The sequence below is a fragment of the Rutilus rutilus genome, assembly GCF_951802725.1.
Source record: "Rutilus rutilus genome assembly, chromosome: 11".
Classification (NCBI taxonomy): Eukaryota; Metazoa; Chordata; class Actinopteri; order Cypriniformes; family Leuciscidae; genus Rutilus; species Rutilus rutilus.
In genome coordinates, this window is record NC_140216.1 from 28,554,560 (window position 1) to 28,569,921 (window position 15,362).

The following is a 15,362-nucleotide window of genomic DNA, read 5'->3' on the forward strand; positions in this document are numbered from 1 at the left end:
CGATGTTACAGTTACTGCACTTGCCGCCCAGAACAAAAGAGAACATCCCAATCGAGTGAAGGGATTTGTGGAAACTGAAATGGAAGCACACATCTTACCTAATTCAGACTAAAACACATCTATTTAGCCTCACATACTGACTTTATTTGTAGTTCATACTGTTTTAATACCCTGTATTTTCTTAATCATTTTTAGGAAAAGCACTTAATTACCATTGTTTATTTCTATACCAAATATCATACACTTGCAATGAAGCTAAAAATATACACTCACCTAAAGGATTATTAGGAATACCTGTTCAATTTCTCATTAATGCAATTATCTAATCAACCAATCACATGGCAGTTGCTTCAATGCATTTAGGGGTGTGGTCCTGGTCAAGACAATCTCCTGAACTCCAAATTGAATGTCAGAATGGGAAAGAAAGGTGATTTAAGCAATTTTGAGCGTGGCATGGTTGTTGGTGCCAGACGGGCCGGTCTGAGTATTTCACAATCTGCTCAGTTACTGGGATTTTCACGCACAACCATTTCTAGGGTTTACAAAGAATGGTGTGAAAAGGGAAAAACATCCAGTATGCGGCAGTCCTGTGGGCGAAAATGCCTTGTTGATGCTAGAGGTCAGAGGAGAATGGGCCGACTGATTCAAGCTGATAGAAGAGCAACTTTGACTGAAATAACCACTCGTTTCAACCGAGGTATGCAGCAAAGCATTTGTGAAGCCACAACACGCACAACCTTGAGGCGGATGGGCTACAACAGCAGAAGACCCCACCGGGTACCACTCATCTCCACTACAAATAGGAAAAACAGGCTACAATTTGCACGAGCTCACCAAAATTGGACAGTTGAAGACTGGAAAAATGTTGCCTGGTCTGATGAGTCTCGATTTCTGTTGAGACATTCAGATGGTAGAGTCAGAATTTGGCGTAAATGAGAACATGGATCCATCATGCCTTGTTACCACTGTGCAGGCTGGTGGTAGTGGTGTAATGGTGTGGGGGATGTTTTCTTGGCACACTTTAGGTCCCTTAGTGCCAATTGGGCATCGTTTAAATGCCACGGCCTACCTGAGCATTATTTCTGACCATGTCCATCCCTTTATGACCACCATGTACCCATCCTCTGATGGCTACTTCCAGCAGGATAATGCACCATGTCACAAAGCAATCGAATCATTTCAAATTGGTTTCTTGAACATGACAATGAGTTCACTGTACTAAAATGGCCCCCACAGTCACCAGATCTCAACCCAATAGAGCATCTTTGGGATGTGGTGGAACGGGAGCTTCGTGCCCTGGATGTGCATCCCACAAATCTCCATCAACTGCAAGATGTTATCCTATCAATATGGGCCAACATTTCTAAAGAATGCTTTCAGCACCTTGTTGAATCAATGCCACGTAGAATTAAGGCAGTTCTGAAGGCGAAAGGGGGTCAAACACAGTATTAGTATGGTGTTCCTAATAATCCTTTAGGTGAGTGTAAACAACTACATCATTATGTTGATATCCTATATTTTTACAATAAAACTTACGACAAACATGTCTTCTAATATCCTCAGTTGTTGCGTATACCGAGCTGCATCGAACACATTTGTAAATTACTTTCCTTGAACCGATTGTGCGAGTTCACTTTAATACCGCGTGCTTTATATACATGTTGCTGCTGATTGGACTGCAGTTCTGACACACCCACCAAACAAGAGAAAACGTATCTCAAACCCCGTTGCACACCGGTGCACGCCGTTTCCAGGAAACATGACGTTCAACCCGGAAACCGTAGCAAAACGTTGCGCACCGTTTTGAACTTGAACGTGCCCCAGTTGTCATGGAGACTCATCTAATCATCACACCTGTTTGTTATCATCTCATTATCACTGTGTATTTAAGTTGCTCTGTTTCACCCTTCAGTAGTCAGTTGATGTTTGTGTGTGTTTAGACGCGCTGTCACTTTGTCTTCTTTGTTTGTCTTCATTACCTGAGTTTGCTTCCATTAAAGAACCCTTTCGTTCATTGAAACCCTTTTGAACTCCTCTTCATCTTGTGACAGAACAACCTACTAGTGATGGGAATTTCTGATCATTTTACTGACTTTCTCGTTTGATCTCGTTAATCAAAATGAACGAATCTTCATTTTGTTAATTTAACTGGCTTTAAATGCTATAGTTTTAACAGCCAAATTCTTTGAACACATCCACCTACGCAATCTTGATCATATTCTGAATTACGAAATCATTATAATTCAGCCAAAGATAATTTACAGGGAACATAAATAATAACTTTACCTTCCGAGTCTTTCGTTCATTTGTCACGTGACAGGCACAATGAAGTTTCTGTTCATGAATGACCCATCACTACAACCTACCTAAGAATGGAATATGCGGCTCAGTTTGCTGCAGTGGCTCAGAGTAGCCACAATCTTCAGAATCTTACTGAGCAGTTCTGCCGTCTAGCTGTCAACTCCATAAAATCGCTGTTCTGGATCAGGGCGAACTACCACCACCCTGTAGACCTCCCAGACACCTTAGGACTTTATGGAGGGAAGCCATCATCAGGTGTCTAGAGAGTATCTGGCTCCACCACCACCCTCGACCGAGGAGACTTTGCGTGAGCCTCCCGCAGATGGAGATGCTCGTCATCATTGCTGTTTCAAGACAGCAGTAAGACTGTATCATCAACCTGTTGGGAATTGGAATTACCATCATTGATCACGTCAAGTTTACCTCTGTCACCTTCACCGCAAAGCCCCTCTTCCAGCCCCTGAATGCCTGCAGCCCTTCATCTTCCCCGGGAACGCCTTGCGACGTGAAGCCGCAGGTCGTGCGAGAGGATCCTGTGGATCCCGTCAACCTGTGGGCTCCATCTTGGCTCCTCCCACCATCCGGTCCACCAGAGACTTTGAACTCCCCTTCATCTTCATCTTGTAACAAGTTCACAGTTCTCTGATGTCAGTTAATGGTCACATGACATGTAGGTAAACAAATAAAATACTTTTTTTGTAAATTGTTTTATTTGAATTGTTTATATTTTAAAATGTTTTATTTTAAAGGATTATTTAATTAATAGCTTTTTATTAAACTCGCGAACCCCAGTCTGGGAAACCCTGGCGTAATGTAATATTTAATTCACTTCATGCTGTTGATTACAAAGAATGGAATATATATTTTCTTTCTCTTTGTATTTTATATCAATATGTTACAAAATTATCCTATTCAAATCAACGTGGTAAACAAGTTAGGTGAAGAGTAATCTAACAGATTATATTACCTTAAATGTGTAATGGATTACGTTACTAACTACAATTTTTGTCATGTAATTTGGAATCTGTAACTGACTACAATTTGTATGTAATAGCACTGTCTGTACAGAATTCTAGATTAACACGTATGGACAAACAATTGCAACATATTGGCATTACAGTGTACTGAGAATGAATTTACAAATTATCTTAAAGGTCTATGCAATTTTGTCTCTAATATTCAAATCTGGAGTAGTGACAAAATCTATCTGTGCAATCAAAATTCAAAAACACACTTAGTGAGATTTTTGAGGATGAACAGATGCACAATCAAACACAGATTTGATATAATTCTGATTCTTTATTTAACGTTACTTTATAAATATAGGGAGGGTTAAAGATATAACATCAGTACACCTGGCCACTTCAGAATATCCTGTGCATTATGGAAAGTGTAGCACCATTTTGGAGACAAATCCAGCGCTGACAGGGAGAATATTTGACCGAATGTTTATTCAGCACTATTTCAGAAACAGTACATACAGGAAGAGTCTATGAGACACGAAACAATGAACATTATTAAGACTCATGAGAAACATCACATAAATAAAAATCAGCTGAATAAACTCCATTTCACTCTTTCAGAATTCCTGGTTTATCATTTCCCACATTTTCCCTCTTACACTTTCATGTTTCCTTCCTTTTTCCAGTTTCACACCCTTTATGCTCCCAGTGACTGTTTGTCCTAGATTTCTGCTTGTCTGTTATTTAAATATTAATCCTACCTTTGGTAATTACATGAGACCTTTCTAAAATAACATCAAAATTGCACACATAATGACGCAGACAACTTTTACAGGCTGTTTTAACACACATACTGCAGTGCAACATCCGAGGGCATACAATCCAAGCTTCATATATGCTTAGAATCTATTCCCTATAGTCCACAAAATTGTGTTTTTAGTCTTCTTTTAATGCGTGTTCCTAATTAAGAGCTAAATAACTTCTCAAATAAATCGAATTTAATATTAGGTAAATGTTCATGTATTAAAATTAAATAACATTTATTAACACAATAAGGAATCCTATATACAAATTCCTGGTACAAAGTAAATAACCCATATATAATGCAACACAAGGACCACAATACACATAAACATCCACAAATACACAGCACATCACTGAGGTTGAACATTGATCTCAACAAAACCATGGATAGGCCTTTTCACTGTAGCACAAAGACTAATGTCACGCATCAAATGCTGGATAGCAGACAAACAACCCATTGTGTGAGATACATCTGAGACGAATTCAGAATTATAAGATCATGGGTTTTGAATGATGGCCATTATTTTCCTACTTTTAAAGGCTCAAACAGAGAAATATTCGGTCTAGTTCTGTCAATTAAGGCTAATATCAAACCTTTTGGTTAATCTCCATTGCTGAGGGATGTTGATCCCTTTTTGCTCTTGGAACATTTTCGAATTGGTCACTTCAACTAAATTTTGGAGGGAGACTTTCAGTATAGCAACTAGACGTATCACATCACCTGACCATTGACGGTTATTGCAGCAGTTTTGCACACATACAGTCAACACATGCTTATGAAACCCTGCAGGAATGTAAAAACAGATACTTGGATTGTATCTCTATCTAGGAAGCAAAGATGGCCAATGTTAGTCTGTTAAACTCGCAGCGACTTGTGAATTTATAGGGCAGAGATCCTCCCGCTCAGGTTTTTGCTTTTCGTCCGTTTCACTCTCTTCCATCTTAGTGTTTTTCTGGTCGGCGAAGGGCTCAGAAGATGGTGCTCCAGCGTTTGGGTGGAGAGCGAGATCGGCTTTCTCCCTGAGATCGGAGAGAAAACCAGTATGGTCATCAACATATCAGATGTGTGACACAAAACCGCCTCGACACTGATGGATTATGCAAGGTCAAAATCAACGTTGCATCACCGTTAGTTCTAAAACATATTACAAAAGAATAAATGCTGAAGCGTGCAATGAAATAGCACTTAGCATCAGCAGGATGGGTGAAGGACTAAATGTTCAATGTCACAACTGTAGTCTTTAATAACAAAATGACATAATGTTGAGTCATCCATGTTGTAGGAGCATTACCCAGCCATAACAATATGCTACATTTCTAAAAGAGTGATCTGAGCACTCAGCGTTCTCTAGCTCTACAGCAGAATGGAGGTGGAGAGCCAGCCTGATTTGATTGTGTCCACTGTTCAGGAGAGATTGTCATGTGAAAAGTTCAAAAGGGAGAAAAGGAAATTAGCCAAGAGAGCAGATGAGGTAGATATTTGAGCTGAACGTGAGCATCATGCTTGGATGTTTAAAGTGTTCAAAAATAGCATATGGACCAAATACTTGCCAATATGTACATTTATATTACTGTATCTACTGTTCAAATGTTTGGGGTCTTTTTTTTTTTTTTTTTTTAAAGGGACAGTTCACTTTGAAATTAAATTTTGGTATGTTTTAGCTTACCTCAAGGACATCCAAGATGTAGATGTATTTACTTTTCTTTATGATAATGTCATTCCAAGCCTAGTAGTTACTAGATCAGTAACCTATTTTCATTGTTTCCATATAATGAAAGTGAATGGTGACCATGACTGTCAAGTCTCATATAGAGCTGTCAAACAGCTTTCCACTTTCATGGTATGGACAAAAAGCACCTCAGACATGCTGATTTAAAGCTTTTCTTTCCATGGACGAAAGTAAGTCATACAGATTTGAAATTACAAAATGTTCCTTTTAATGCGAACGATTCTTTAAGAAGCAGGTGATATTTCTTAATCCACTGAAAATCTAATCTTTTTCAGAATCAATGAGCATGAAGAGATGTGAATACTTTTATGCACTGTACCTGGCAAAAGTCCACAATGCTTATGTTATTATGAGGCTCTCAATGACTAACTGAATAAGCAAGGTAAGGGCGCATGGTAAGACTCAACTTTCCATGAGTCCAGAATAGACGGGCCTTCTTTATAACCTGAATAAATATTGATTTTGAAAAGCTTAAGTGAATAAAAGTCCCTCAATGACTGCTGAAAGACTGAACAGCCTTTTCAAAGCAATAGTATGCTCCATCCTGTTATTGAGCATTTTTAATAGCCTTAATTACATCTCGATGTTGAAATTGCTTTCTTTGCATTTGCATGTAATTGCGCTTAAATAAGAAGAACCTCTTTTAAATAACTGAAAGAGAGATCTAAACTTTTTCTCAGAGGATCTAACACTGATTTCGTTTTTCAGCAGTTTTAGGCTCACCAGGTTGAAGATTCTGGAGAGTGTATTCTGTTCTCTTCTGCGTCTGTGAGGCGATCTAATGCTCTCCGAGCCACGCGCTGACGGGGAAGCCTAAAACACATAGTTTATGAACACAAAAAGGATACCTGCCCAGTGTTGTTTAATGATAAACTATATGAAAATATTTTTCTTTGTCATATTATGTCAAACTGTGTTTTAAAACAGTGTATGACATAATACTCAGTGATGAACATACAGTTTGTGTTCAGCATGATATGATATTACAGGTGAAGTGTGTGCATGTTTTTTTGTTTTGTTTTTTTTATGGAAAACTCTATTTCCTCCTATACTAGCTTAATAGCAGAAATAACTATAGGCAAGACAGGTTGATTTATCTGAAAAGCATAAATGGCACGTTTCTATCAAAATGTTTGAAAAAACTTAATTGAAAACATTTTTTATTTTTTTTATTTCATTTGATGGCACAAAAATTACACACTTCACCTTTAAAGGAATGGTTCGGAGTAAAATCAACCTAGGGTCCTTTGCACCATGACATCGAGCCAAACCCCCCGGCTCATGCTACTGCTAACCCGGACACCGACGTCACTTCACTGAGTTGAGAAAAGCACGTAAAAGTCCTGGCAGAAAGCGATGCATAAGGATGTGGTGTAGCGACGCCCAGTTCCAGGAATGCACTAATAATTTGTTGGTAGTACCAGTTTATAACAATTATTATATAACACTAAGTTGTCAACACTTCGGAAAAAATAATAATTCGTTGTTACACTACATCCTTATGCATCGCTTTCTGTCAGGACTTTTACGTGCTTTTCTCAACTGACGTCGGTGTCCGGGTTAGCGGTAGCATGAGCCGTCAGGCAAGTGTTATTTAAATAAACTCCTGATGTACTTACAAACTTTCCAATGCCTCGTTTTATGAGTACAGAACCTATTTGTACTACTGTAGACGTTTGGTACCATTCTGGGCATTATTAGTAGGGTAATTTACGAGATACAAATTTGGAGCCAATAGCGATTCAGCTGATATCTCGAAATAAGCTCTAACTTTAAAAATGTTCAACCAAGGAGAAAAAGGTTTCAGGGGGAGTGTTTGGCTCGATGTCATGGTGCAAAGGACCCTAGGTTGATTTTACTCCGAACCATCCCTTTAAGGAAGTCTCAGAAATGTCCATGAACAACTGTTCATAATAGGTTCCTGTGTTCATAATTGCAATATAGCTTTTTTTGTTTTGTTTTGTTTTTTGATTGATGCTGCAATTCTGCACCAATGTCTACAAATAAAGAGTGCAATAGCAAGCTACAGCGCAGAGGATGTTTGCCACATGTCAAGTATTATGGGGTGATTTAGAGTGCAGCAAATGGACAATCATAACATGGGTTATTTACATATTTTTATCTACTATGGGAAATGTTGTGCACAAAAAATTTTTTTGCCAGCCAAAGAAACGTTTTTTTGTATGTCAGTTATTAATGTACAAACGCATCCAATGCTGCATGCCTGCTTTTTGCATGCCTTTATGTATTGGAGCCTGTGGAGTTAAACAACACGTGACTAAAACACAGGGGGCACTGGTGAGTCAGTGAATCAGGACCTGGGAGGGGAGTAGATGGGTTGGAGAGGAATATGAGTTTATGGGGGGAGTGAACAGTTTGAAGACCCCTAGAGAGAAAACGTTTTTACCGGCTGCGACTCAGAAAAAGTCTCGCTGTCTCAAAGTCATCAAGAAGCAGAGAGTCGCTCTGGGTCAGGAGAAAAGCCATCATAAAAGAAAGAGCGTAACAATCAAGACAAAAAAAAAAAAATTCAGTAGAAAGAAAGAAAGAAAGAAGGAAAGAAAGAAAGAAAGAAAGAAAGAAAGAAAGAAAGAAAGAAAGAAAGAAACTGAAATATAATCGTATAATCATTTCAGTGCCTGAGATCACTCTTTTATAGTACAGCTGAAAGCTGTGGAAATTCATAATCACATGATAGATTAGGATAAAATTATAACAGATTTCTTAAGTAATGGCTATTACATGCATTTTGGCATGAGAGTGTGCCTTAATAAGGGAAATAATTATATTAAAATAATTTAGTGTGGCTAATTGAAACCACAGTGCAGTAATGCTTATTAAACTCTTAAATTTGGCCCTCAAAAACACAAAAAATGTGATCAGTCAGGAGCTTTGTGGAAAATGAACCCACTCAACCTTATAAAACATCTTATACCACAGGTTAACGAGAAGATCGCATGAAGCGCAGCGAAAAGTTCAGCAGCTGTAATTAGAGCGATGCATTGGTTAATTCACAAAGAAGAGAACAAATGATAAAGAAACACGACAGATCTATTAGAAATGAGACACGAGACAGGAAGGCGTCCAGCAATCAGCCAATCAGATCTGTTTATGGGGGTGTCTGTGAATGCAAATGTGAATCACATCAAGGATGAGTGACGTACCAGGCCCAATACTTCTCTCCACTGCAAATGAAAAAAAAAAAGAAAGAATGTAGAATGATTCATTTTTTTCTTAGAGGTAATTATAATTTCATTGCTGGATATGAGAGGGCATAGAAAATAATCGTGGGTCAAACCTATTCTATCAGCTAGGATGGCCTAATTAGAGAATGAATATCACAGTGTTGCTCTGTTACTATTTATACCCTGAGCAGATTGAACTATAAACGATTGCAAATCAATATACCAAGAGCATTAAAAAAAGGGATTAGATACATGCCAAGAGAAAAAATGTGAGACTTACCCTTGACTTGGGACGAGGAGAGGACACCTTTCAAGAAACAAATTGAAAGTTTTAGTTAGAGAACATTTTATGTATTCAAAAGGCACTGTCACAGCTTTTAAAGGGATACTCCACTTTTTTTGGAAATCTCATTTTACAACTCCCCCAGAGTTAAACAGTTGAGTTTTACCGTTTTCGGATCCATTCAGCTGATCTCCGGGTCTGGCGGTACCACTTTAGCATAGCTTAGCATAGATCATTGAATCGGACAAGACCATTAGCATCTCTCTCAAAAAAATGACCAAAGAGTTTCGATATTTTCGAGAGTTTCGATACTATACTCTCATTCCTGCGTAATAAAAAATCAAGAAACTTTGCTGCCGTACCATGAGTCCAGCAGGCGTAATGATATGACGCAGCGCCTGAAAATAGGTCTAATAGGTTAGACAAACTTAGGCCCGGTCACGGGCGCTGCGTCATATCATTACACCTGCTGCACTCATGGTACGGCAGCAAAGTTTCTTGATTATTACGCAGGAATGAGAGTATAGTTCCTAGCCATATCAGCCTAGAAAATTGCAACTTTTCATTTTCCGTCGGTCTTAGTACACGATGTAACTACAGAAGAGTCAAGTTTTAAATAGGAAAAATATCGAAACTCTTTGGTCATTTTTTTGAGAGAGATGCTAATGGTCTTGTCCGATTCAATGATCTATGCTAAGCTATGCTAAAAGTGGTAACGCCAGACCCGGAGATCGGCTGAATGGATTCGAAAACGGTAAAACTCAACTGTTTAACTCTGGGGGAGTTGTAAAATGAGCCTATTTCCAAAAAAAAGTGGAGTATCCCTTTAATGAAGAGGCCTGAGCATTATAACGAGACACTGCATTATCCAGTGTAATACACACAAGATAAGCAATCCTTGAACAAAGATTTTTCATTTTAAAGATGTTTACTGGGGCCGTTCATTATACTTCCTTGCAGTTCAGATGAATAATGAAAGCAGAGCCTGTATGTTTTTTAATGAACAAGCACACACAACTGAGGAACAACTGTGCAATTAGTGTTTCTTAGAATTTCTTTTTAAATTTAGGACATGAGTAATGGGGAAATGTTAACAGTTATAGTTTCCACAGAACCGGTTTTGTGTTTTTCAGAGGAAAATTCAAGAAAATCTGTGATATAAGGCTACATGCTGGTTGGAGTTCAACTCGTGTCACCTGAAAGAGGAATTTCATATTTACACATCACATCTTACATCATAAAAAAAAATTGTGAAGAAGATGATGGAAGTAAAACATCTTTGCTCTGTCTGGTAAATGTTTCCGAACAAGAGTATTCTTGCTTTTCAATTTGAAACAGTGACTTTCAAAGAGTGACTCATTCTTTACTAGGGTGTAAAAAACAAAACAAAACCAAAAAACATTAAATTTACGGTATAAAAACTGACAGCCATGGTAGCAACATTTTAGGTTTTACTTATTTAACTTCAATTTACAGTAAAAAAAACCCTCAAACATATTTAATTAACTGATATAATGTTAAACCAACCTATAATAGTTTGTACCTTTGTAATACACTGATAAGCACCAAAACCAGGTGGTGAAGAGAAAGCAACATGATGAATCAAAGCTCATCACAAGCAGCTTTGCCACAAGCTGAGAATGTAATTACTAATATATAAAAGGTGCACAGTTTCATTCACACAAATACTAAACACCATGGTAACACATGACACTAAAATTATGCATAAACATTATTTTATCAACAGATTAGAAAAAAATATATTTTTTACGAAAATGACTGTTACCAATGAACAGGTTTTTACTGTCACATTTTTACAGTAAAACCAAGATAAATCCATCAAATTTATGGTTTATGGTTTTTATGGTCTCATAAAAACCATGAGGATCGGCCCCGCTTTATATGAAGTGTCTTTAACTACTGTGCACTAACATTTAAATTAATTATTTAATACAATGCACTTATTGTGTATGTACATATTTTAATGTCAATGTCACTTTCATTTGTATAGCACTATTAAAACAACACATGTTGACCAATGTGCTTTACCTCATCTCAGTAAAAAATACTTTTTAACATTACTTATACAGACATGTAATTACAGCTGTAATTCATTTCTGTAATTACATCTATAATTACACTGTTGACCCTTCCCTTACACCTCAACCCATCCCTAAATCTAACAAAAACCACCAAACCCGTCCCTAACCACCCACATCCCACCTCAATACCAGAAAAAGTGTTTTGCAATACAATATTAACACAATAAGTACAATGTACTTATTTTTTATGTAAGTACATAGTAGTTAAGAACTCTTAATAGAAAGTGTGACCAGAGAATCTAACACTAGTGATGTAAGTGTGTGTAATGTCATCTGTCTGACAGAAAAACAAGTCTGGACTATTGTAGCAAAGAAAACATGGGCTGCATGTTGAACATGACGACAAACTTGGCCTGTGAACTTAGACGGTGAATGGCCAGACACAATGTGGCATGTCTAGGACGAAAGCTGTCTGGAAGTTGCCTTTTGTTTGGGTTGCCTTATTGATTTTTTTGGTTTGCTCTTAAGTAGTCTTTATCAACTATATATGTTTTTTCTTCAAATATATTTGACCTGATTTGTTGAATGAGGTTATGTTATCGTGCTGCTTGGTGCTTCGAAAAGGGTAACAACATCTTTGGATCAGTGGGAGCTAAAGATGAGAACATAGGGAGGTGTGAAAATACCATTCTCATGTCTCGAGATGAATTGATTTCTTTTCTGGGAACTGATTCTATTGTTAGTTTCACATGACTCTTTGAAGTTTGGGACTTGTAAAAATCCCCAAAAACAGTACACAATGGCCTCGTTTCCACCAAAATTACCCGGAACAGTTTGTCCCAGGAACTCTTTTCCCCCCAGACCTGTTGCTGTCTTTCCATCGTGGTCTAAAGTACCGTGAAGATTAGGCAAATTACTCCGGTGACGTAGGTCTGTGTGTGACTTTCCAGTTTCCGCTGGATTTCATCCGCCGCAAATGAGCTTAATAAAGCCTGAACCTCGTCGGCGGTCCATCGGTCGTATTTTTTTAATTCCATTATTGATTTGAATAGTAAACAACTCTTAATGCATTCACCGCAACAGACTTTTAAAAATGGTGGTTGAAATAAAATGCTGCATGGAGTCAACCAATCAAAATGCTGCGTGAACTCAACCAATCAGCATGTTGAGCGCCCAAATCCCACCCCCAAAGTTCCTGAACTTTGAAAAAGTACTACCTCGCAAACAGGGACTTTCTGAGGGGGGAATTTTTGGTAATGCATACATTTAGACCCTGATCCCTGCGGTCAAAACACTCCAAGTACCACCCCAAAGTCCCTACAGTTCCTGGGGAATGTTCCTGTGGTGGAAACAAACTGTACTGCTATTGATACTGTACTTACAAAGCTCCTGAAGAAATGCACCACAGGGTTGACATCTCCACGACGACGGGTGGAAGAGTGGTGGGGTCTCTGTGGAGAGGAGGATAGATGACCACGAAATGAGCCCTTCAAATAAATGAAAGAGAAATGTCCAGAGTCAAGGTGTAACATGCATTATGACGACAACTTCTTGGACTGGAAATTCAGCCAACAAACTCTTTATTTTGTTGGTCTCCTTTAGACATTCTGTTGACTATAAGGAATGTTGCACCTACACGTCAACTACCAGTCATTAGAGTATTAGACTGTCTGCTTAATAACTGCTAAAACTTTATTTTGATGGTCCCCAACAGACATTCTACTGACTATAAGTCATTTTGCAAGTACATGTCCACTTATGCTACTGACCTGAACCCTAACACTGTAAAAATGAATTGTTAAAAAAGAAAGTAACCTGGTTGCCTCAAAATTTTAAGTCCATTGAAAATAAAACATTGAGTTAAAACAAACTCAAAATATTATGTTCTCTGAACCACATTAATAATATAAGTTGATTTGACAAAAAAACACTAACCCTAACAGTCTACTAATACTCAACTACTCTAATGAGAGCTAGTTGACATAGGTGCAACATTATAGAACAATATAATTTATAAATGAGACAATAGAATGTCTAAAGGTGATCATCAAATTAAAGTGAAACCAATTTAATTACATTCCCAATCAAAATTTCACATTTCTGTGACAAAAGCTAGCCACGAGAAAAGATTGAAGAGGCAAACCTGGAAATAAAAATATCATGCTAATCTAAATGTATCTATGCACATAAATTGCCATTCTTTGAACATTAAAATGAGCATGCATCAAGGAGGTATGAGTTTCAATAGATACAGCTCTGCCTAGAGGAAGTAACTGAATCGCACTTTACTGCCAGAACAGAAAACCCCTATCATATCTCTTGCACTGCAAACAACTGTGTCCAAAGATTCTTAATGTTGTGAGGATTCATTGTCCCCCCCCCCCCCCCCCCCCCATTTGAGCTTTGATCAGTTGCTGCTAAAGAAGTCAAAAAATAATTCTCATTATCGTTATCAGTTGCTGAAGCAGAATGAACAGTGTTTGATAATTCATAATTTTGAAAAAGATAGATTCAGCTATTTGTTCAGGATTTAAGACCAAATTCTTTGTTTAAATGCTCTGTAAAATAAGACTAAAATAATTTTCTTATTTGGTAATGTGACTTGAACATATGAAAGTATGGTTTATGAAATGTTCTGAGAAAAAAAAATCCATATATGAAATTTTACTGATATATAACTGATTTATCTTCAGAAATTGTACATTATTTATTGATATAGACAGTATTGGGTGGCAAATAAACAGAATACCAAATAGTAGGATTTAAATGATGAGCGTTAACATAATACTTTGGCAAACTGCATGCATAATGCTGCAGAATTCAACCAATGCAGAGATTAGGTGAATTACGTAATTCGGTAATACAAGCTAAAATGAGATGAGAAGAGGCAGCCTATTTGCAGTACAGATGAATTTGAACTCCACACTCCATAAACAACCTCTCTAGACCCAAGAGTATTGCATCCCAATGAAGTCAACACAAATGCAATCACCACTGAGTCCTAAACTATATTCGAATTCAGCTTCTCAATCTGGAACCAGTATTTACCCCAAACAATTTAGCAAGAAGTTGTCGTTGACCATGACAATGGTTTAAATAAAAAATGACTCACTTTTCCCTTTTTCTTTTTGTCTCCTCCAAAGAACCTGCCAATCTGATCCAGGAGACCAGGGGCCTTCTTCTTCCTGCCCAGCCCGAATGGGCTTTGTCCAGAGGTGCTTGCAGTGGCCATTCTAGGTGTTGGATCTGTTTGGTGGTCTACAGTCTGGACGGCCCACGAATGTCCTTCTCAACTCAATCCAAATTCCGCTCTGGGGACACTCTGCAAACCTTCTCGATAGTCTTCGGCGCTTCTAAGGAAGAAGGGCTGGCCTTTGAAGGTGTCGTCCCCTCCGTTTGCATGGCATCACGGGAGATGAGGTGGGTCTGTAATAGCGTCAGTGATTCTGGGCTGGTGCCAGGCATTCTTTCGAGCCCTATGTGCCCGCGGAGGGTGTCACTACCCTGCTCTCTGATAAAAGGAGCTGCTATTGTTCTAGTCCACATCTGCCTCGACTTGGGTCAAGCACAACAAGGCCTGTCTATGAGAAAGAACCAGAGCGCAGTGAAGAACGGCTTCGGCACAATCAAACCATTGTTGTGATGACTCATGTTCATTATACAAATAGTTTACATTGAGAAATGACATATGGTATATTGCAACGTATAGGGTTTGGAATTGTTAGCTGCAGACACATGTTGCCACGTTCCATTCATGCAATATGATAAAGCACGTCTCCAGACATTTAAGAAACACAGACACACCCTGATGATGTCATGCTACCGTTGAAGCAACACGCCTTCTTTTATTTCGAAATGCTGTGAACTAGTTCTTGGACTGATTTCTTGAAGTAAGTGTTGTAATTTGCGCATCCTGACCTCGCCGGTGCAATCTGCACTCGCCCACTCATTCTGTTCCCTCCACGTCTTGAAATATTCACAAATGAATTTTCAATGACTTTGCAATTCATTAACCAACTGCTGTGTGTGATACTCAGCATGGTTCCCTCCGTGCT

The 15,362-nt window shown here is 38.3% G+C and overlaps 1 protein-coding gene across 4 annotated transcripts; it reads right to left on the reverse strand.

The window, feature by feature from the left end:
• Window positions 1-3,733: 3,733 nt before the first annotated feature.
• Window positions 3,734-14,716, reverse strand: mbpa (myelin basic protein a). Of its 4 annotated transcripts, none has more exons than XM_084422538.1 (6): window positions 14,420-14,716; window positions 12,690-12,758; window positions 9,263-9,289; window positions 8,962-8,982; window positions 6,521-6,610; window positions 3,734-5,087 (listed from the first exon to the last, which is right to left on the reverse strand). In XM_084422538.1, the coding sequence occupies exons 1-6, from the start codon at window positions 14,537-14,539 to the stop codon at window positions 5,037-5,039; spliced, it is 378 nt and encodes a 125-aa protein (XP_084278664.1). In that variant the 5' UTR covers window positions 14,540-14,716; the 3' UTR covers window positions 3,734-5,036. The 4 variants fall into 4 exon arrangements, with proteins under 4 accessions (XP_084278664.1, XP_084278663.1, XP_084278665.1 ...); XM_084422537.1 differs by having other exon boundaries at window positions 12,690-12,794; window positions 14,420-14,711; XM_084422539.1 differs by lacking the exon at window positions 6,521-6,610 and having other exon boundaries at window positions 12,690-12,794; window positions 14,420-14,707.
• Between the last annotated feature and the right edge of the window lie 646 nt (window positions 14,717-15,362).